The sequence below is a fragment of the Metopolophium dirhodum genome, chromosome 1 (assembly GCF_019925205.1).
Source record: "Metopolophium dirhodum isolate CAU chromosome 1, ASM1992520v1, whole genome shotgun sequence".
In the NCBI taxonomy this organism is placed as follows: Eukaryota; Metazoa; Arthropoda; class Insecta; order Hemiptera; family Aphididae; genus Metopolophium; species Metopolophium dirhodum.
The window spans coordinates 123,596,995-123,613,513 of record NC_083560.1 but is presented as its reverse complement, the minus strand read 5'-3'; the positions used below and the strand labels follow the sequence as shown (position 1 = coordinate 123,613,513).

General features: G+C 26.4%; 2 protein-coding genes across 3 annotated transcripts in view; one reads left to right on the top strand and one right to left on the bottom strand.

Moving 5' to 3' along the window:
* LOC132936747 (sex peptide receptor) overlaps positions 1 to 16,519 on the top strand; it is a 222,892-nt gene that overhangs the window by 81,919 nt on the left and 124,454 nt on the right. The window contains exon 3 of one of the 2 annotated variants that reach the window (XM_061003502.1): positions 10,426 to 10,480. The exons of the other annotated variant lie outside the window; for it this stretch is intronic. The gene's annotated coding sequence lies outside the window, so the exon portion shown is untranslated. The remainder of the gene's footprint in view (positions 1 to 10,425; positions 10,481 to 16,519) is intronic. 2 annotated transcript variants of the gene reach the window in all.
* LOC132937357 (dynein regulatory complex subunit 3) lies at positions 3,525 to 5,404 on the bottom strand. Its single transcript, XM_061004176.1, has 3 exons — positions 4,584 to 5,404; positions 4,015 to 4,524; positions 3,525 to 3,744 (listed from the first exon to the last, which is right to left on the bottom strand). Exons 1-3 carry the CDS (start codon positions 5,402 to 5,404, stop codon positions 3,525 to 3,527), a joined length of 1,551 nt encoding a protein of 516 aa, XP_060860159.1.

The window sequence follows — 16,519 nt, the reverse complement described above, 5'->3', positions numbered from 1 at the left end:
TTCTTTATTTTACTCGAGGCAACAATGGCCGTAGGGCGATGGTTTGAATCTGTGTTATGTACAACACACTCTGTATTACTGTGATAAATAAAATATTTCCGTTTAATTTGTTGTTCGTTATTTTTTCTTCGCTGAATTGATTTTATTATTTAATCGTTTAATTAACGTTTTACATAATTATTTTGAAGTATTATAAGTAATTTTTCAAGACGAATCTTACAACCTAGTGAGATGATACCCAGATTTTCATACCCAGCTGACTTCAGTTTGATGTAGAAAATTAAAGTTGTATTGGATATTTGAGTTTTTATATCAAGTGCTAAGTCGACCAACATAAAAGCGAGATCATTCTAAATATTCTTACACTCAATTGTAAGGTTAGGTGATGTTATTCCGTAATACTATTGTTTTTGAATAAATATAATGACGATATAAAAACAATTATAGCTGATATAGAATTAATAATATGTATATTAAATAATATTATATAATCATTTGAGACAAAATAAATAGGTTTTTGGTTTCAGCATAAATAATATTTTTGCTTAAATTGCGTGATAAATACTAAATTATTTCATTGAACAAAATATCATGTGCTTAAGAAATTAATTTACCATATTCATAGATTGGAAAACTTACCTACTTAAATAGTAAATTTGTTAAGGGGTATAATTTAAAAAGCTTATGTGGTTCCTATTTGAGTGTAGAAACAGCAAAATATGCCAAAATAATATTGAAGAAATACCAGTATGTAAAGTCGTCTAAAGAGTATCGAGCATGGCTAAATCAAGCTCAGCTAAGTATCGTCTATGGTTTAAATATACCTAATTTATTGCTTTAAAGTCTGATAACACAGCAAAAATTGAACACACGCACACTCATGATTAACACATACATACGATATTTGTATTTATTATTCGCATATTTAACATAGAGAACCCATCAATTGGCTTTATCGGATTTTATATACTAACTGAATTGTTTTGCTTTTGGTGATAAGCCAGATATGGTGTTCTTTATTTTATGTTTCCAAAGATTCAATTGCTATCCAATCTATTTCGTCAACATTATCTAGGTTTACGGATACGTTTTTAGATGCGTTTTATTTTGTAATGGTATTTCGATTTATTATAGTGATGGGTGCTGGCAGTGTGTGTTGTTCCGACGAATGTATTGTGTATATCAGTTTCATTTTCACCCTAAAGCTGGGCGATTGAAATTTCATTTATACTCACTTAGAAATAGTGCTGAGAGTGGAAACACTCAATAAAGACCTGTATGGGTTTTTGACCAAAACCTAAATCATTAATTCCGTTGAAAATTTGAATCTGAAAAATATAAATAAATTGAAAACAAATCTACATAATAATGTGTTGTAATTTATACGTATTAAATATATTTAAAAAATGTAAGATGTGTTAAATATTATATTATTATATATTTCTATGGTAAGTTGATACTCATTCGACTAGTAGTTAATTATCAAGTTTAAAATAGCAAAATTTCACTTTTTACCAAAAAATACACAGTTGTTGAGACAAGTATTCGTCAGCATATTATCAGAGTTTATAATTAGTTATTATATTTCATTGTTGTATTCAAACGTTGAAAATAAAATATAATATTTGTTACAGGTTTTACAAATTTAATTACAGCACTAGAATAAAAAAACAAACAAAAGCCGCTCTCTTATATTCAGCTTGTGGGTGTTGAGTTCACCTCAACTTGAAGCGCTTATAAAGTAATTTTACCTATATTATAATATTATACTTAATATTTGTATTTTTTTTTGTTCGATTTTCAAGCTTTTTTACCTAGCATTTATAAAAACACTTATAAAAACATCTCAACGTTTTGAATTTCTTATAATAGTTTAAAAATATTCTAAATATTTTGAAAATTTCACTGAACACAGACACTGATCATTTAGGTATCAGTGGAATGTCTTAAGTTCTCACGATTAATATTTTATGGACTAAAACAAAATAACTAATATCGTTATAATATTTAAACGATTTAAATCTAAAAAAATAATTTAATATTAAACTGAACTTTAATTTTTAATCCTCGTAAGAAAAACTGATTAGAAATTTTGTATTACATTTCCACGATTTAGGTATTAAATATTAATATTAAATTTGTTATGCATTTTTGATTACCTGCAATATAATTTGCAAGTCTTTTTATTAATATTGCTGTCAAAAAAAAATCTTATATTATACTTCAAGGTATTTATTAAAAAAAATACATTTTATTAACATAAATTTAAAAATAAAATTGAAAATTAAAAATGTTTATAAATAGCTCAAAAACTACAAAATATTAAAAAAAAAAATTATATCGTGTCTACAAAATATAATATATATGTGATGAAAATTCTTTTGATCTATTTATTATTCTAAAATTAAATAAATGTTGTCATAAACTAGTGCTGTGCAAATATTTAGGTTTTTTTTTTCTTATTTTGTTATTTTCGGTTCATTTAAAAACTATTATAATCATACCTTCAAAAACCATCCTTACTGTTGATAATTCAATGATATGTCATTCTCCTAAATGTGAGTTTAGTCACACAAAAAAAAACATGTTTTATTAGAGCTAATATGTTTATTACTCACACACAGAATCTAAAATAATAACATTATTAATCTTGTAATAGATTTTTATTTCATAAAAATGAAAACTATTCCACGGGAAATAATTCTAAAAAAACAAACCAAATTATGATTTTAAATAAATAGTTTTTTTTCGATTTCTCTGATAATTAAATAAAAAATAATTCCTAAACCTATATTTTTATAAAGATATATTTATTTAATTTTGATAATTTTGTGCCAGGCAAAGGTCGTAGGTATAGTTTTCATTTTCTACATATATTCATGCATCTATAGGACATGTCCACTTCTACCAACATGATTCCTAATTCATGTTATTTCCAGTTTGTATTGTATATTTGGCTCATACGAAAAACATGAATACATTAACCAATGTGGGCAAAACAAACAGTAGAAACTAGCAACCCTTTTAATCGTTTAATGCTGTTTATTGTTGTTAAAACTAGACGATTTTCTCAAAAACAGTTTGATATAATAATATAATATTATTGAAATTAACGACAATGCTTAAAAGTTTCCCCTAAAAAAATGTTTCCTCCAAGAGAAATACTCATTTAATATGGTGAACATTATTCATAATTTTACTTACAACATTTTTCCCAGTTTGTAAACAGTTATAGTAAATTACTTGTAAACTGTGGTTTATTATTGTAACTTACTGAACGTAGCAAAAAAGTATCTTTATAGTGTAATTGTATTATTGTGGTATAGTACTTGGTAGTTGCTAGACAAAACTTGAAATGAAACTTATTAAACCAATAATTAATCAGTTTTAATAATATTTTATTTTTTAATATTGTTAATCTACATTTTTGACGATTTTCAAACAATTATATGTGTAAATTATACTGAAAATACAATTTCCAGGTACTGCATAATATTACCTAGTTATACAATTTGTCCAAGATATTATAGATTTTCTAAAGATTTAAGCCAAGACGATACATTATCGCAATATTTCGTTATTTCTTCAAATACCATCCAAAATCTTTGTTTTTCAGAATTTTTCAAATCTTCAATTAATTGTTCAGCCCATTTTTTTGCATCAGTATTAAGTTTTTCTTCACGCTTGTATATCATTTCCATGTGTTTATCTGACATTTTAACTGCAGCATCATTTATTGAAAATCTAAAAACCATATGATTTTTTAAATAACTATTTTTTTTTTTTTAGGTAACAGTATTCTCATATTATTTTTGATAAAAACAAACAATAGATACATGTTGTGCATTTTTATTTATTTATTGTACCTATATACAAACGTACTTAGGTTCCTACTATTATATAACAATTTTGTATAATACCTATGTTAATATTAATATTATCATAATTGTATGAAGTGTGTTATATTATATTTAAATTAAATTGGATTTAATTTTATAAGGTTTTAATACTCACCTATTTCCAAAATGATTAATGAACTCCTTTGGTATTACTTTTATTGGATTATTCACTGCCAACCTAATGTTTTCACTCAATATTTCAGAATAGGTACTTACAATTTCACGCATATTAAAAAATATTGGCACTAACAACTCCAAAAATGATTTGAGTTCTACTTCTACAAAGTTTGTATATTTGCTTATCATATCCGTGATGGATTTATTCATATAAATGTTTTTTTCGTGCAATTTCGTTTTCAATGCAATTATCTCGAACTCGGAAATCGCTATGAAAGATTCAATTGAAAATTGTTCACTTAAATTTTCAACTGTATCCGGATCCTGACTAATTTTTGTTTCATTTGAATCAAAATCACTTGATTGTTCATGGGAAGAAGGAGCCATCCTTATTCTTCTTATTTCTTCAAACTCTTTTACAATATCACGGCTATTATAAGTTAATTTTCTTTCAAATCTGTTATGACTCATTTTAAACTGGGAAAACATCTCATCTCTCACCGTTAGTCTGAAAAAATTAATTATATCAAAATATTTAAATTGTTTGAAGGTATTACATTACAGTACTTTTGTAGACTTGTGTTAAATAATTCCATTGCACTATCGGTAATTTGTTTTTTATATTTTTCAAAAGCTACCTTAACAGTTGAGTTCCATTTACTCAACAATTCACCATCAACATCTCCGTAGTATAAATAATTGAAAAATTGTATACCGTCATTTTCGTTTAAAAAAGCTTTGTGTATAATGTTAGAGTCTCCCAATACTTCTGAACCTGCTAAACTGTATTCATCGTTTGTTTCAACAGGTAATGAGCGTTCCTCGGTTGTTATATATTTATTATCGAGATATATTAACTTTGGAAATTGATCAACAATTAGTTGTCTATTATTACCGGTAGCTGGGTTGTTTGACAATTCCATGCACTGTAAATACTTGAAACGTTTCAAATAAAATATTTGATTAATGTCGGTTATCTCATTATGGCTTATGTAAAATGCCTGTAATTGTTGACTGTTATCCAAATTTTTCAATTCTGAAATATGGTTGCCACTCAAGCTTAAAACATTTAACTTTGTTAAATGATCGAGATTTTCAATTGTTGTTATTCTATTATATGATAGGTTTAGTTCTTCCAGCTTCACGAGACAATCTAGGTTTTCGATTTTTTTTATTTTGTTGTGTGACAGTGTCAAGCATTCTAGATTTGTAACCAATCTTAACCCGACAATGTGCACTATATTTAAAAGACTCAGATTTAATTTGGTTATAATTAACCAGTCGAATTCTTGTTCCAATGACAGTATGAGGGCGACTTCTTTTGAACATTCATGTTTCAAATATGATTTTTTAATAAGCTCAGATGAAATTACTTGTGATTGGTTCATATTTATTTCACCAAAAGTGAAACACACTGTGTGACAATCAAACTGAAACTATTTATTAGTTTATAATGTTTATATGGTTAAATTAAGATCGCTGTTACACAACTTACTGAGAAAAACTAATACTATTGACATATAATTAAAAATTGATTCGCTTCTCAGTTACTGTTAAATATTTATCGATTTTTTTCAGTTGTATTCAACAAATATTGTTTGACTTTAAGTGTCTAGGGTCTAAATAGAACATTCCCTGCGATACCTCAATATGAAATTGTTATCTAAACACAATCATTACATTGTTATTGTTACAATAAAATCATTACCATGGCAGTTTAGAAATTACACAATAGAATTGTAAATTAAATTTGTATTATTTAATCAATTAGTTATGAAAATGTAGAACATACTTTGTCCGAATTTTAATATTAAAATTAGGTGCCTAAGCAGATTTTATTTTTATTTTTTTTAACGTTGAAATGATAACTCTTAATTTTTACACGTCCTTCAATATAATACCTATAGATAAAATATGCACAATATAATATACCTATTTAGAGTTTACATTAAATGTCTACAGATAAATATTATTTTAGTGTTGAATAACCACATCTTAAATGGTTAACTTTATATTTTCAAAACAGTAAATCACTCGCTTTATATGAAATTAAAGTCTAATATCCGCGTACAATCTTCGTTGTTCGTTCATTTAGGTGGTATGTACGTGTTCGATTAAATCAAAACGGGCCATAGGTACCTTATTTTATTATTTCCGAGTAGTTATGGCACACAAATTGTACCCAAGAACTTAGAAAAGAATGGCGAATTGCTTTTTTGGCACAAATAAAAGTCAATGGACAATAAAATAAAAGTTATAAAATGTATAAATACTTGTACAACCAGTTAAATCAGGACACAATATTATACTATACCTACGATACGGAAAAAAACAGTACCTCATCCTACTCCTGTTCCTCGTCGTTATTTTCCCGTTATAGATACAATATGGTCTATAGTCTATACTATTCGGTAATAATGCTATGTTATTAGGTTAATACTTTTGTTTAATCCTATATTATGTTGTATGGTCAGAGAAACAGACCATTGGGCAGAACACCAACAAGATAAGACAACCAACCACTATATTTGGCAACATTTACTTTATTCCTTATCTGGCCACTATTAGACTGACACCCGCGGCAGTGTTGATAAATTTACTTCCCTTGCATAAATCCGAAGTAACTTATAAGCCTCAAACCATTTGAAATACTGCTGTCAGCTGATTGTGTTTTTAGAACGGATTCTGATAATACGGTCACAATCAATCATATATATATATATATATATATTTTATTCCGGTTATGATTAAGAATATAATATATAAAATATTATGTATCACATAATTATATAAAGTAGTTTGAGTACAACGATATTCGATATTTTTTTTTAATTTAAAGTATTCATAATAAAATAGAGCCATCCAAATCCCTGGTTATGGAGGTTACTTGCCAGTATACGCCTTACACTTCCTCCACTAAATGCGCTAATATATTAAACTAATACATTTTTGATTAAGTTAAAAATTATTAATCGTGGAATCATTAACAAATTAATATTGATATCCTATAGGCCATAAGCAATAGTTATTAATTATTATCTATTCATAAATCGATTATATAAATCAAACAATACCTACCAATTTTATTATAATAGAGGTCCTGTTTATTTTACTTGACTTGACTTCCACAATGATTGAGAGTAATCAATAGAGCAAAATAGATCGAGCATAATTAAAAAGAAAAATTATCAATTTTGTATTGATGTTGAAATAAATAAATTATCATTATTAAATCCAGTAGGTACTATGATAATAATTGTTGGAAAAATATAAAGTTAGATTAATAAATTATAATACACTATATTTTCTATTACCTATTTAGGTATTTATCTTTATTATTGTTTTATGTTAATTGTATAAACAATACAATTTAATGCAAATAAAAACCGTAAAAGAAATATAACTTTATATACCTACTTAAAATAAAAAAATAATGCATCATAATAAGAAAAAATATGATGTATTAGGTAGGTATATAATTCTCTAGAAACGTGAGCTGTTTTATGTTAAATGTCAACCATAACCTGTGCCTGTGACCAGTAGCCAGTCACGTGACCAATAAAATTAATTTGTTTTTGTGTAATAAAGATAAACAAATTTCACCTTAATTATATTCTCTAATTAGTTTTAATGACTTATTTTTCAACTTTCATATGACATTGTTCGTATTGTGTAATATAATATAATAGTGAAATATAGCAAAATAATTTTAATTGTATCATTAAATGCAATAATAGTTAGTCAGGGTTTTACAGGTATAATTTATCTGCTAATAAATAAACAGAAAATATTATATACAAACTTGATGAAACATTGCCGGAGTATATTATATTATTATAGCTTATATTATTACGCTTGGTGCTTTTTATATTCTCATTACACATAGTTTATTCTTTTAGAAGATGGTTGAACAATTTTAAGTAATAAACTATTATGAACGTTTTGAAAAAAAAACTGTATAGGTAATAAAAACTAATTAAATTACGGTAACGTATATACGGTTGTACAACACCCGCGGAGTATAACATATAATATTATAATATTATTATACCATACGAATTATTATCCTGTGATTTCTGAGCATTTTTATTCTTTTTTTTTTTAATAATGTGGTAATGGACTTTTTATGATCTCCACTACGGGAAAAAGTGTGATCGCAGATTCCTTTAATGCACGTATAATTAATAACTATATAGTATACAGTTGTGTAACTAAGAGGATTCGAAAGAGCGGTCGTTTACGTATATAAATACGTTTGGGGCATTTGGGGAGAGGGGGCAGGGTAAACAATTTTTAGAAGATATATAATATTATATAAACCTAATGTGTGGAGGTAAATTTTAATATTTTAAAAAGACACCTTAAACAAATTATGCAGATGGCAGGAATCATTATAACACCCATATTGATAAATTGTAATAACCAACCGGTTAATCGTAGGGCGTATAGAAAATCATGTATTGGCATCGAAATACCTTATAAATGTGATAATATATAATATATGGCGCACAATCAAAAGAAAAGTCCGTCGGTGAGGAGGGGCGGGGATGAACGTTTCGGTCTTGGATCAAACATTTAAAATTTCACCACTAAATATAATATAATGTACTGTACCTTTCTATAACCTTATTTTACCATGAGCTAGTAGATAGACATGTACAATGGAACTGCTGAGGAACTCGTGATCTCTACAAATTGTTTTTTTTTTCAAATAAAAAATATACGTACCTCTATCCCCGTGGCAATAACAAACTGATGATATCCATATATATAAAAAATGAAAATACTATTATTGGGTTTAAAACGATGTTTCTGTTTTATATTAAATGAGAACGATAAATAATGAATAGCTATCTAATATTATTTGGTCTTCGAAGAATACATTAATTATTTAATTAATTCATATTATATTATGATATTCTCTTTTTAAATAAGAGAAAATGCAAATATGTACTCGTGTGTCAGAATTGAATAAAATAAATAATGAAGGTTACGAATTTGTCAACATTTATAAATATTTAAAATCACTAAATTATTAAAACCTCCAAAAAATTCGAATATATTAGTTGACATTTTACTAAAACGGCCAATATTTACAATACACATTGACATTACGAAGGCAACGTTGGACATTTTATTTATAATGTTTTACGATTTAAAAGTGAAAGAACAACATAATTTATCATATCATTCAATCATTTAAATTCATAACTTTATTTTGCATCGGACCTTTCATATTTTAATAATATATTTTGAAAGATTAATTTTAATATACCAACATTTATAATGTTAAGCTCATCTACAAAACATGCTCATATTTATTTTTATATTACATTATTAAATATTTTATACGTACGTAACCTAAATTTGAAATATTCGGTAAAATGAGTACCTAAATTTTAAATTTAACAATAATACATAGTACTCAATATTCACTTAATTAAGGATTCAATTATGAATACCTACTGTATATTAATGACACCAAAACAGTAGTAAACTGAAATAATAACAATTATAATAATTATAATAATAACAACCATTTCATATACGGTGGAATAAAATGATAATAATAATTGATGGATAAACATTTGCGAATATTATCTCGTTATAACAAATATGACTACATGTAGGTACAACAAAAACATTGAACTTATCAAAATTAAAACAATAACCGATTTTCAGCCACACCCATAATATTGAAACTCCGCTAGAAAAAAAATGTAGTATACTTATATATGTATTATATCGTACCTACGTCAAACACGTTATTAATATATAACCTACATTACGTACCAATTGGACACAAAAAAAATACACCCACCCACGAGGATATCATGTCACAACAACGACTGCCTGCCGCTTTGTCTAAAAACGTCGACTGCAAGCACGACATAATAATATTATTGGCCAACGCAGAACGTATAATACCTAATATCCCCAAAATAAATGTATGTCTTCCGTGTTAACTGGCCCATATTATTATTGTTTCCCGTTGGGTCCCCTTGAGAACTCTTATATAATATAATACAAGTAGGCGTCATCGTCAGTACCGTTCAATCACGAAATATATTATTGGCGAAAAAAATCGTAAGAAATTTAAAAAGAAAAATAAAAGAACAAAAAACCTTGTCCAATGTCGTAAATCAAAAATAATAATATGGGTATGTGCACTCAACTAGTCCGTATCAATCTAATAGAGGCACGTGAGTAACTGAATAACATTCCAGATAAAATAGTCTATGAAATATATATTTCTTACAAAATAAACTTCCTTTATAGTATATGAAAAACAAATACATTGTATAATAATATAAAAGTCTGTTCAGATCTGTCAAATGCAAATACGTTGTAAGGTTCTGAAAGTTCACTAGAAAATTGACTTTGTTCACGTCGATGTTTTTTTTTTCAGAAACGTAATACAGTTCACGCCCTTAAAAATAATTATGAACACTTACAACTCACTGGTAATTCATTTTAATTATTAATATTTTATAAGTGTTTAAATATAGGTTAAACAAGGTATAAATAATTTATTAAAATGTTTTTTATTTACGTACCTAGGTAATGGTCAATTAGTATATAAAGTGTAAATAATCTATTAAAATAAAATAACATTACCTGAATCAAAACCAACCAAATTAATTAAAACCAAAGCCCAATAATTAAACTATACACACATGATGTCAAATATATTTTGAAATTGAAAATATTGCTGTTATCGTTTATTCATTGTGTAAAGTAATATGAAAGCAGTGGTATTTATTAATATCACAAAAAAAACAAAACTTAATAATTAAAAATATTATTTTTAGACTCAATATTTTCCTAATCTTATAGCTTTGAATCAATAAAAAATATTATTAAGAATAAAAAAGGTGGGTTAATGGGTCTGTTTTTCATTAGCTGTGAGTCACTGTAATAAATGTGTTAAATTTTAATTCAATGATATAAAATCATTATATTATATTGAAAAAAACGAGAGAAGACAACCTTTTAAACTATATTACTAAGTATATAAATATATTTATGATATTATTGCTACCTATTACAAAGTAATTTATTTTAATATCTACTTATTAGACATTATAGTAATAGAGTAGGTTGAATTAGTCGTTCCCGAAAACATTGAATTTTATAATGTCATTGTTGTGTATAAAATATAATAATGTACGTCAATTTTCTAGTCTCCACGACTAATATTTTTAAATAACTACAAAATAACTAAAATATTTATTCTTGGTTCAGTTAATTTTTAATTGCATCTAAACTCGAATTTCAAATGTCTAACAAAAAAAAATCCGTGCTTATATAATATTATTATTTGTTTCAGCATATTAAACTACTTATTAGAAACCTTGTATTAAACTTTGAAGCCTTAGCTATAAAAATTTAACAATTCATATATGTTTAGCCACAAAAAAAAATTACAAATTTATTAAGAATAATATTATGTGAAATCTTGTATTAAATTTTCAAACATTTTTTGTTTTTACCGGTTATTTTAAAATATACTGGGAACCTACTTTAATCTTCCATAGTACCAACCAGATCTAATTTTCTCACTGTCTCACTCAATATTGAAAATCGAAGCATTTTTACTACTCCCATAGATGATGAAAGATACAAAAATAAATAAAACAATAAACAAACACCCATGACACATCATCGTAAAATCAATACATTCATCGTTCCACTCAGAATTTAAAACAATATCTGTAGGTACCTATATATGTTAGAGAAATAATAAAAATATGTTGAAAATTATTTAAGATTTGAGTCGTACAACATACAACTTTGAATTAATTAAATATATAGGTCTTATAACAAATTAAATTTAGAAAAGTAGCAAAGTAGGTATTAGAAAATATAAAATAAAAATATGTTGATAACATTTTAATATAATATTACCACAGTAGATGATAGTAGCTGTAATATACCTTTATTATTATAATCCTTTATTTATCAAACTTACTATCAATGTAAATGCCTTTAATAATAGATTCATCAATCTGTCACTCGAATTGAACTGCTTGTTGTTGAACTGATGTGGGTTGTAGTTTGGAAATGCCTACATATTATAGAAAAAAAATAGTATAATAATATACTTTAGAAAAAAAATTCTAGCTCCCACAGTGAATATTTTTTTTATTTTTTTTTATAATTACAATTTACAACATCATAACTAAAATCGTTATATTTTTAATTCTTCATATATCTGTGGTGATATAATTTGAGTATTTCATATTTCACTAAGAAAATTTAAGAAAAATATTGTAATAAAAATGTTGAAACCTTAAGTATGAATATTGATCATCTTATGAATTTTAACTACAAAATAATATGGAAATCTTCGTTATTTTCACAGATTTATGTAAATCCTTAAATAGTTGATAAAAAAATGTGTCTATTTAATTTTAAAAAACCCACATCTTTGTAACTTATACATTTATTGTGCACTCAGAATATAAAATTAAAACATGTAAACTAGTTACAGTTTTTCCAAACATTTGCCCATATTTTTTAGTAGTGTACTATATTACAGTAATATACCTATATATTTATCAATTCACAACTTTTAACACTAATAGGTATATTATAACAAAGTACGCTTTTATAACATGATATATACCTAAAATGTTGATTTACAAAATTAAAATATGTTGAACTAATACAATAAAAAATAATAGTTTTTTTGGCATTAAAATATTATGGTAGTAAAAGTAGATATCAATAATGTTAGCTATCTATTTAATTTAAACTTTAAGCTCCCTAATCAAACTCCGCTCAACTACTTTCTTTTTTACAAAATTAAAATGTCAAAAACTTAAATTTTTCTTTTTAAAACGGTTTTCTTTGTCGTGACTAAGCTGTGAGATATTAATCTACTGATTTGTAAATAGTTCTCATTATACTATTTAATGTACCAACAATATATTTCATACTCTGACAATAAAATAATGTATGATGATTTTTTTAACACCTACTAACTATAAGTATGTAAATGTCACAAATGCATTATAGACATCCTTATACAGACGATAAGATAAAATGCGTTTTAGTTTGAAAAATCACAGTTTTAATGCCACCATGGCCGCTTATATCTCCTCACACTTAATCTAAAGGTCTGCCGTTGCAACGTGGTATCATCAGTGAAATGTGAATGGTCTGCTGACAATCTTGTGTACGACTTTTGAAAAGCGCCAGTAAGCAATGGGTACAGTTTTTAATTAATTAAGTAAACTGAATGCAGCCTAGAGTGACTATGGTTGATTTTCATTGTAGTTAATAACGTCCAGTAGATGAATAATTATTTATTGTATTACATGGGATATAATATTAAATATAAAAAATTATATTCAAATTAAAAAATTGCATATTTAAAAATAATTCGTGTCTGTTTGTAATCAACTAATAAAATATTAAAATTATTCATCGACGAATCAAAAATATTACATTTCGTCGGATCTAATCAGTATTCTGTCTTTGTTTATTTATAATATGTACCCTAGGTACCTATATTACAATAATACGCTCTCGGCGGCAACATTTTTAACCGTAGATCACGTTGCATCAGCATATCCGTATAATTAAAGTAATTTCAACAGAAACAAAAATGTGAGAGTTCAATGTGTTATACCTACGTAAATAGTAAACGTACTCTAACTCTGTCGCAAAATTAATAATTAAAAAAAAAGACAAAGAAGCAAAAAACAGGACACGTTACGTTCGTGAGTACCTATGTACTTAAATAGATGAGTTATAAATGCGATGTTATAATTATATTTTTTAAACAATGGAACACTACTCGTACGGAAACATAATATCACCTAAGCATAGAGTGGATAATGTATTGCAAAAATAAGTTATAAATCATACACATAACTAAATCCGCTAAATATGTCGACTGAAAATAAAAAACGAAAATTAAATTCATTTTTTGAGTATCAACATAAAAAACGGCAAGTGGTAATAATTTATAATGTTTGTAATTAATTACTGTAAAACAGCAGTAGTGATATAATATTAGCTATCACTAATATTACTATGCATACGTCGTTTATCGCACGTTTTTTTTTGCTCATTCTTCTCTAAAAAAATAATGGATGTTTTTGTAGTTTTGTTACGCAGCTATAGTGTTCAAAAATGTTTATAATATATAAGGTACGTGCATTTGTTAATGTATCAATTGTGTTTACATTTAAATAATATAATAATACTATATCAATGGATCGAGTAAGTACTTTAAAAGTGATAATTTATAATACACCGCTTAAAAAATTCAATCCAATTCTAACGTATTTTATTTATCCATATATTTTGAGACTGATATATTAATCTTTCGTTTCAAATCGTATTGATAATAATAATATTATGATTGTACTTTTGGGAGCACATCACGCTAAACGCCCTCCGGCCAACATACAGCCATTATGTCACGTTGCATAAGAATTAAACAAATTATACAAACTTTCAGACCATGTTATCTTTCACGTTTTGAACAAAATAAATCATTCTTATATTATTACTTGTTATTTATTCGCCACTAACTCTTTCTAATCTGGTTAGACGTCATATCCGTCTAAATTTTCTAATTTCATATCTACTCGCAACATATGTTCTAACTTTGGATGAACTAAAAACATATTTTGAAAACTACTCCATGTATCTCGTTTTCTTGTCTAACATTTAAGCCAGCTCTTAACCGACAGCCTTGCAGGCACAATCAATTTAATTAAAATTCGCTACAAATGTCATATTTAATTATAAAGAATAGGTGCCATATGATTCTAAATGTATGACAAATACTAATAAATACTAAAATGGGACTTTATTCGATAAAATCAGGGCTTGAAACCGTTATTAATTTAATCGGTTAGGTTAGGTTAGGAAAATTTTTTGAATACCGGTCCTGTTATTAGCGGTAACCAATTACCGGTACTAGATTCAAAATTGCAGGTTAACGTTAAGTGATAACCGCTTCCAAAAAATGTCGGTTACCGGTAACCAATTGAATACTGGTTTTCTAAAAAAAAATTGTACTCCATATTTGTACCCGTATACTTAATACATAATTCATGTTGTTATAGGAATCAAGCTATTTTTAAATTTCTCAGTACAATATTCGATGAGGGAGACCGGGACTATCGCTTATCGAGTACCGCCATTACTCATTACCAACTAACGATATTTTATGTTATGTTATAGGTAGGTAGGAAATAGAAATGTAGAATACCAATTATTTGAATTATTATTACAAGAATTGAGACTAGGAAAAAAAACGAAGATATAATAGTATGATTTAAGAATAGTTTTAAGAAGTTATTATTTATGATACCATTAGTAGCTACGAGCGTGTAATCATTTATGTTGCTAAAATAAACTAAACATAATATTATTATAGTTCATACGTAACGGTAGTCAATATTTATAAATACCGGTAATCGGTTCTTAACCGGTTAAAACATAATATTACGTTATTATAACGTTTAATGTTAGCTAAAAAATTGTCACGGTAACCGGTAACCGATAATCGGGAGTACAAATAGGTTTATAATAATGGTAGCCAATTATAAGTTCCCCAAAATTTCGGGAAATTACCGGTTTTCGGTAAAAACCGGTAACCGGTTTCAAGCCCTGGATAAAATATTAAATTTTTTATAAACTTTTAATAAACAAATAATGACTTATAGGGTATAAAAACAATTTTTTGATTCACAAATCTTGGTTTAACTTTTTGTCTCGTGAAAATAACTGAAAATAAACTTCTTGGTACCTACTTTTTTTTTTTTTTTATTTTATTTAAAAGCCGCTAGTATAGACTATGATAGCTTAACAATTACATAACAAGAATAAAACAATATAAAATTGAGATTAACAAAAAATTAAGTACTTATATATACTATATAATAAAGCCAGCCTCCTGTATAAAGGCAATTATTGTTTTGATAGCTGTTTCAGAATTAGAGTTTAAGATGGAAAAAAGATTGATTGGAATATTAAGAGACATAAGAGTGTTGAAAAGAATTAGTCTTTTAAGTCGGAGAACAGGCGGTACCTACTTAAAATCAAAATTATTATTTTATTTCAAAAAAAAAAAATACTTTGAAAAACCACTATATTAAGATGATAAATGAATAAATAACAGATCAATAATGAGTTTTATGTATACGGCGGTACATTAGCGGACTGACAAGGTGAAGGAATGCTGGGTACCATAGGGCTACGACATTTTCATGAATCTAATTATCTTATAAAATACAATTGGAGTTATTATTTAGAGTTGTGTTTGTTGAATTTCTCTTTTATCAAGCCTATAATTTATAGCGTCATAGCAGCAACCTGTACCTCAAGCATGCCAGTCTTGCTATACTGTATATGACATGTAGTTTTTTTTTTATATGGTAAAAGTAACTATTAGATTGTTACGAGTAGGCTACGACTTTTATCATATAACAAAATATGTGGCCTAAATATTACCAAGTAAAATGTATTTATATTGGTTG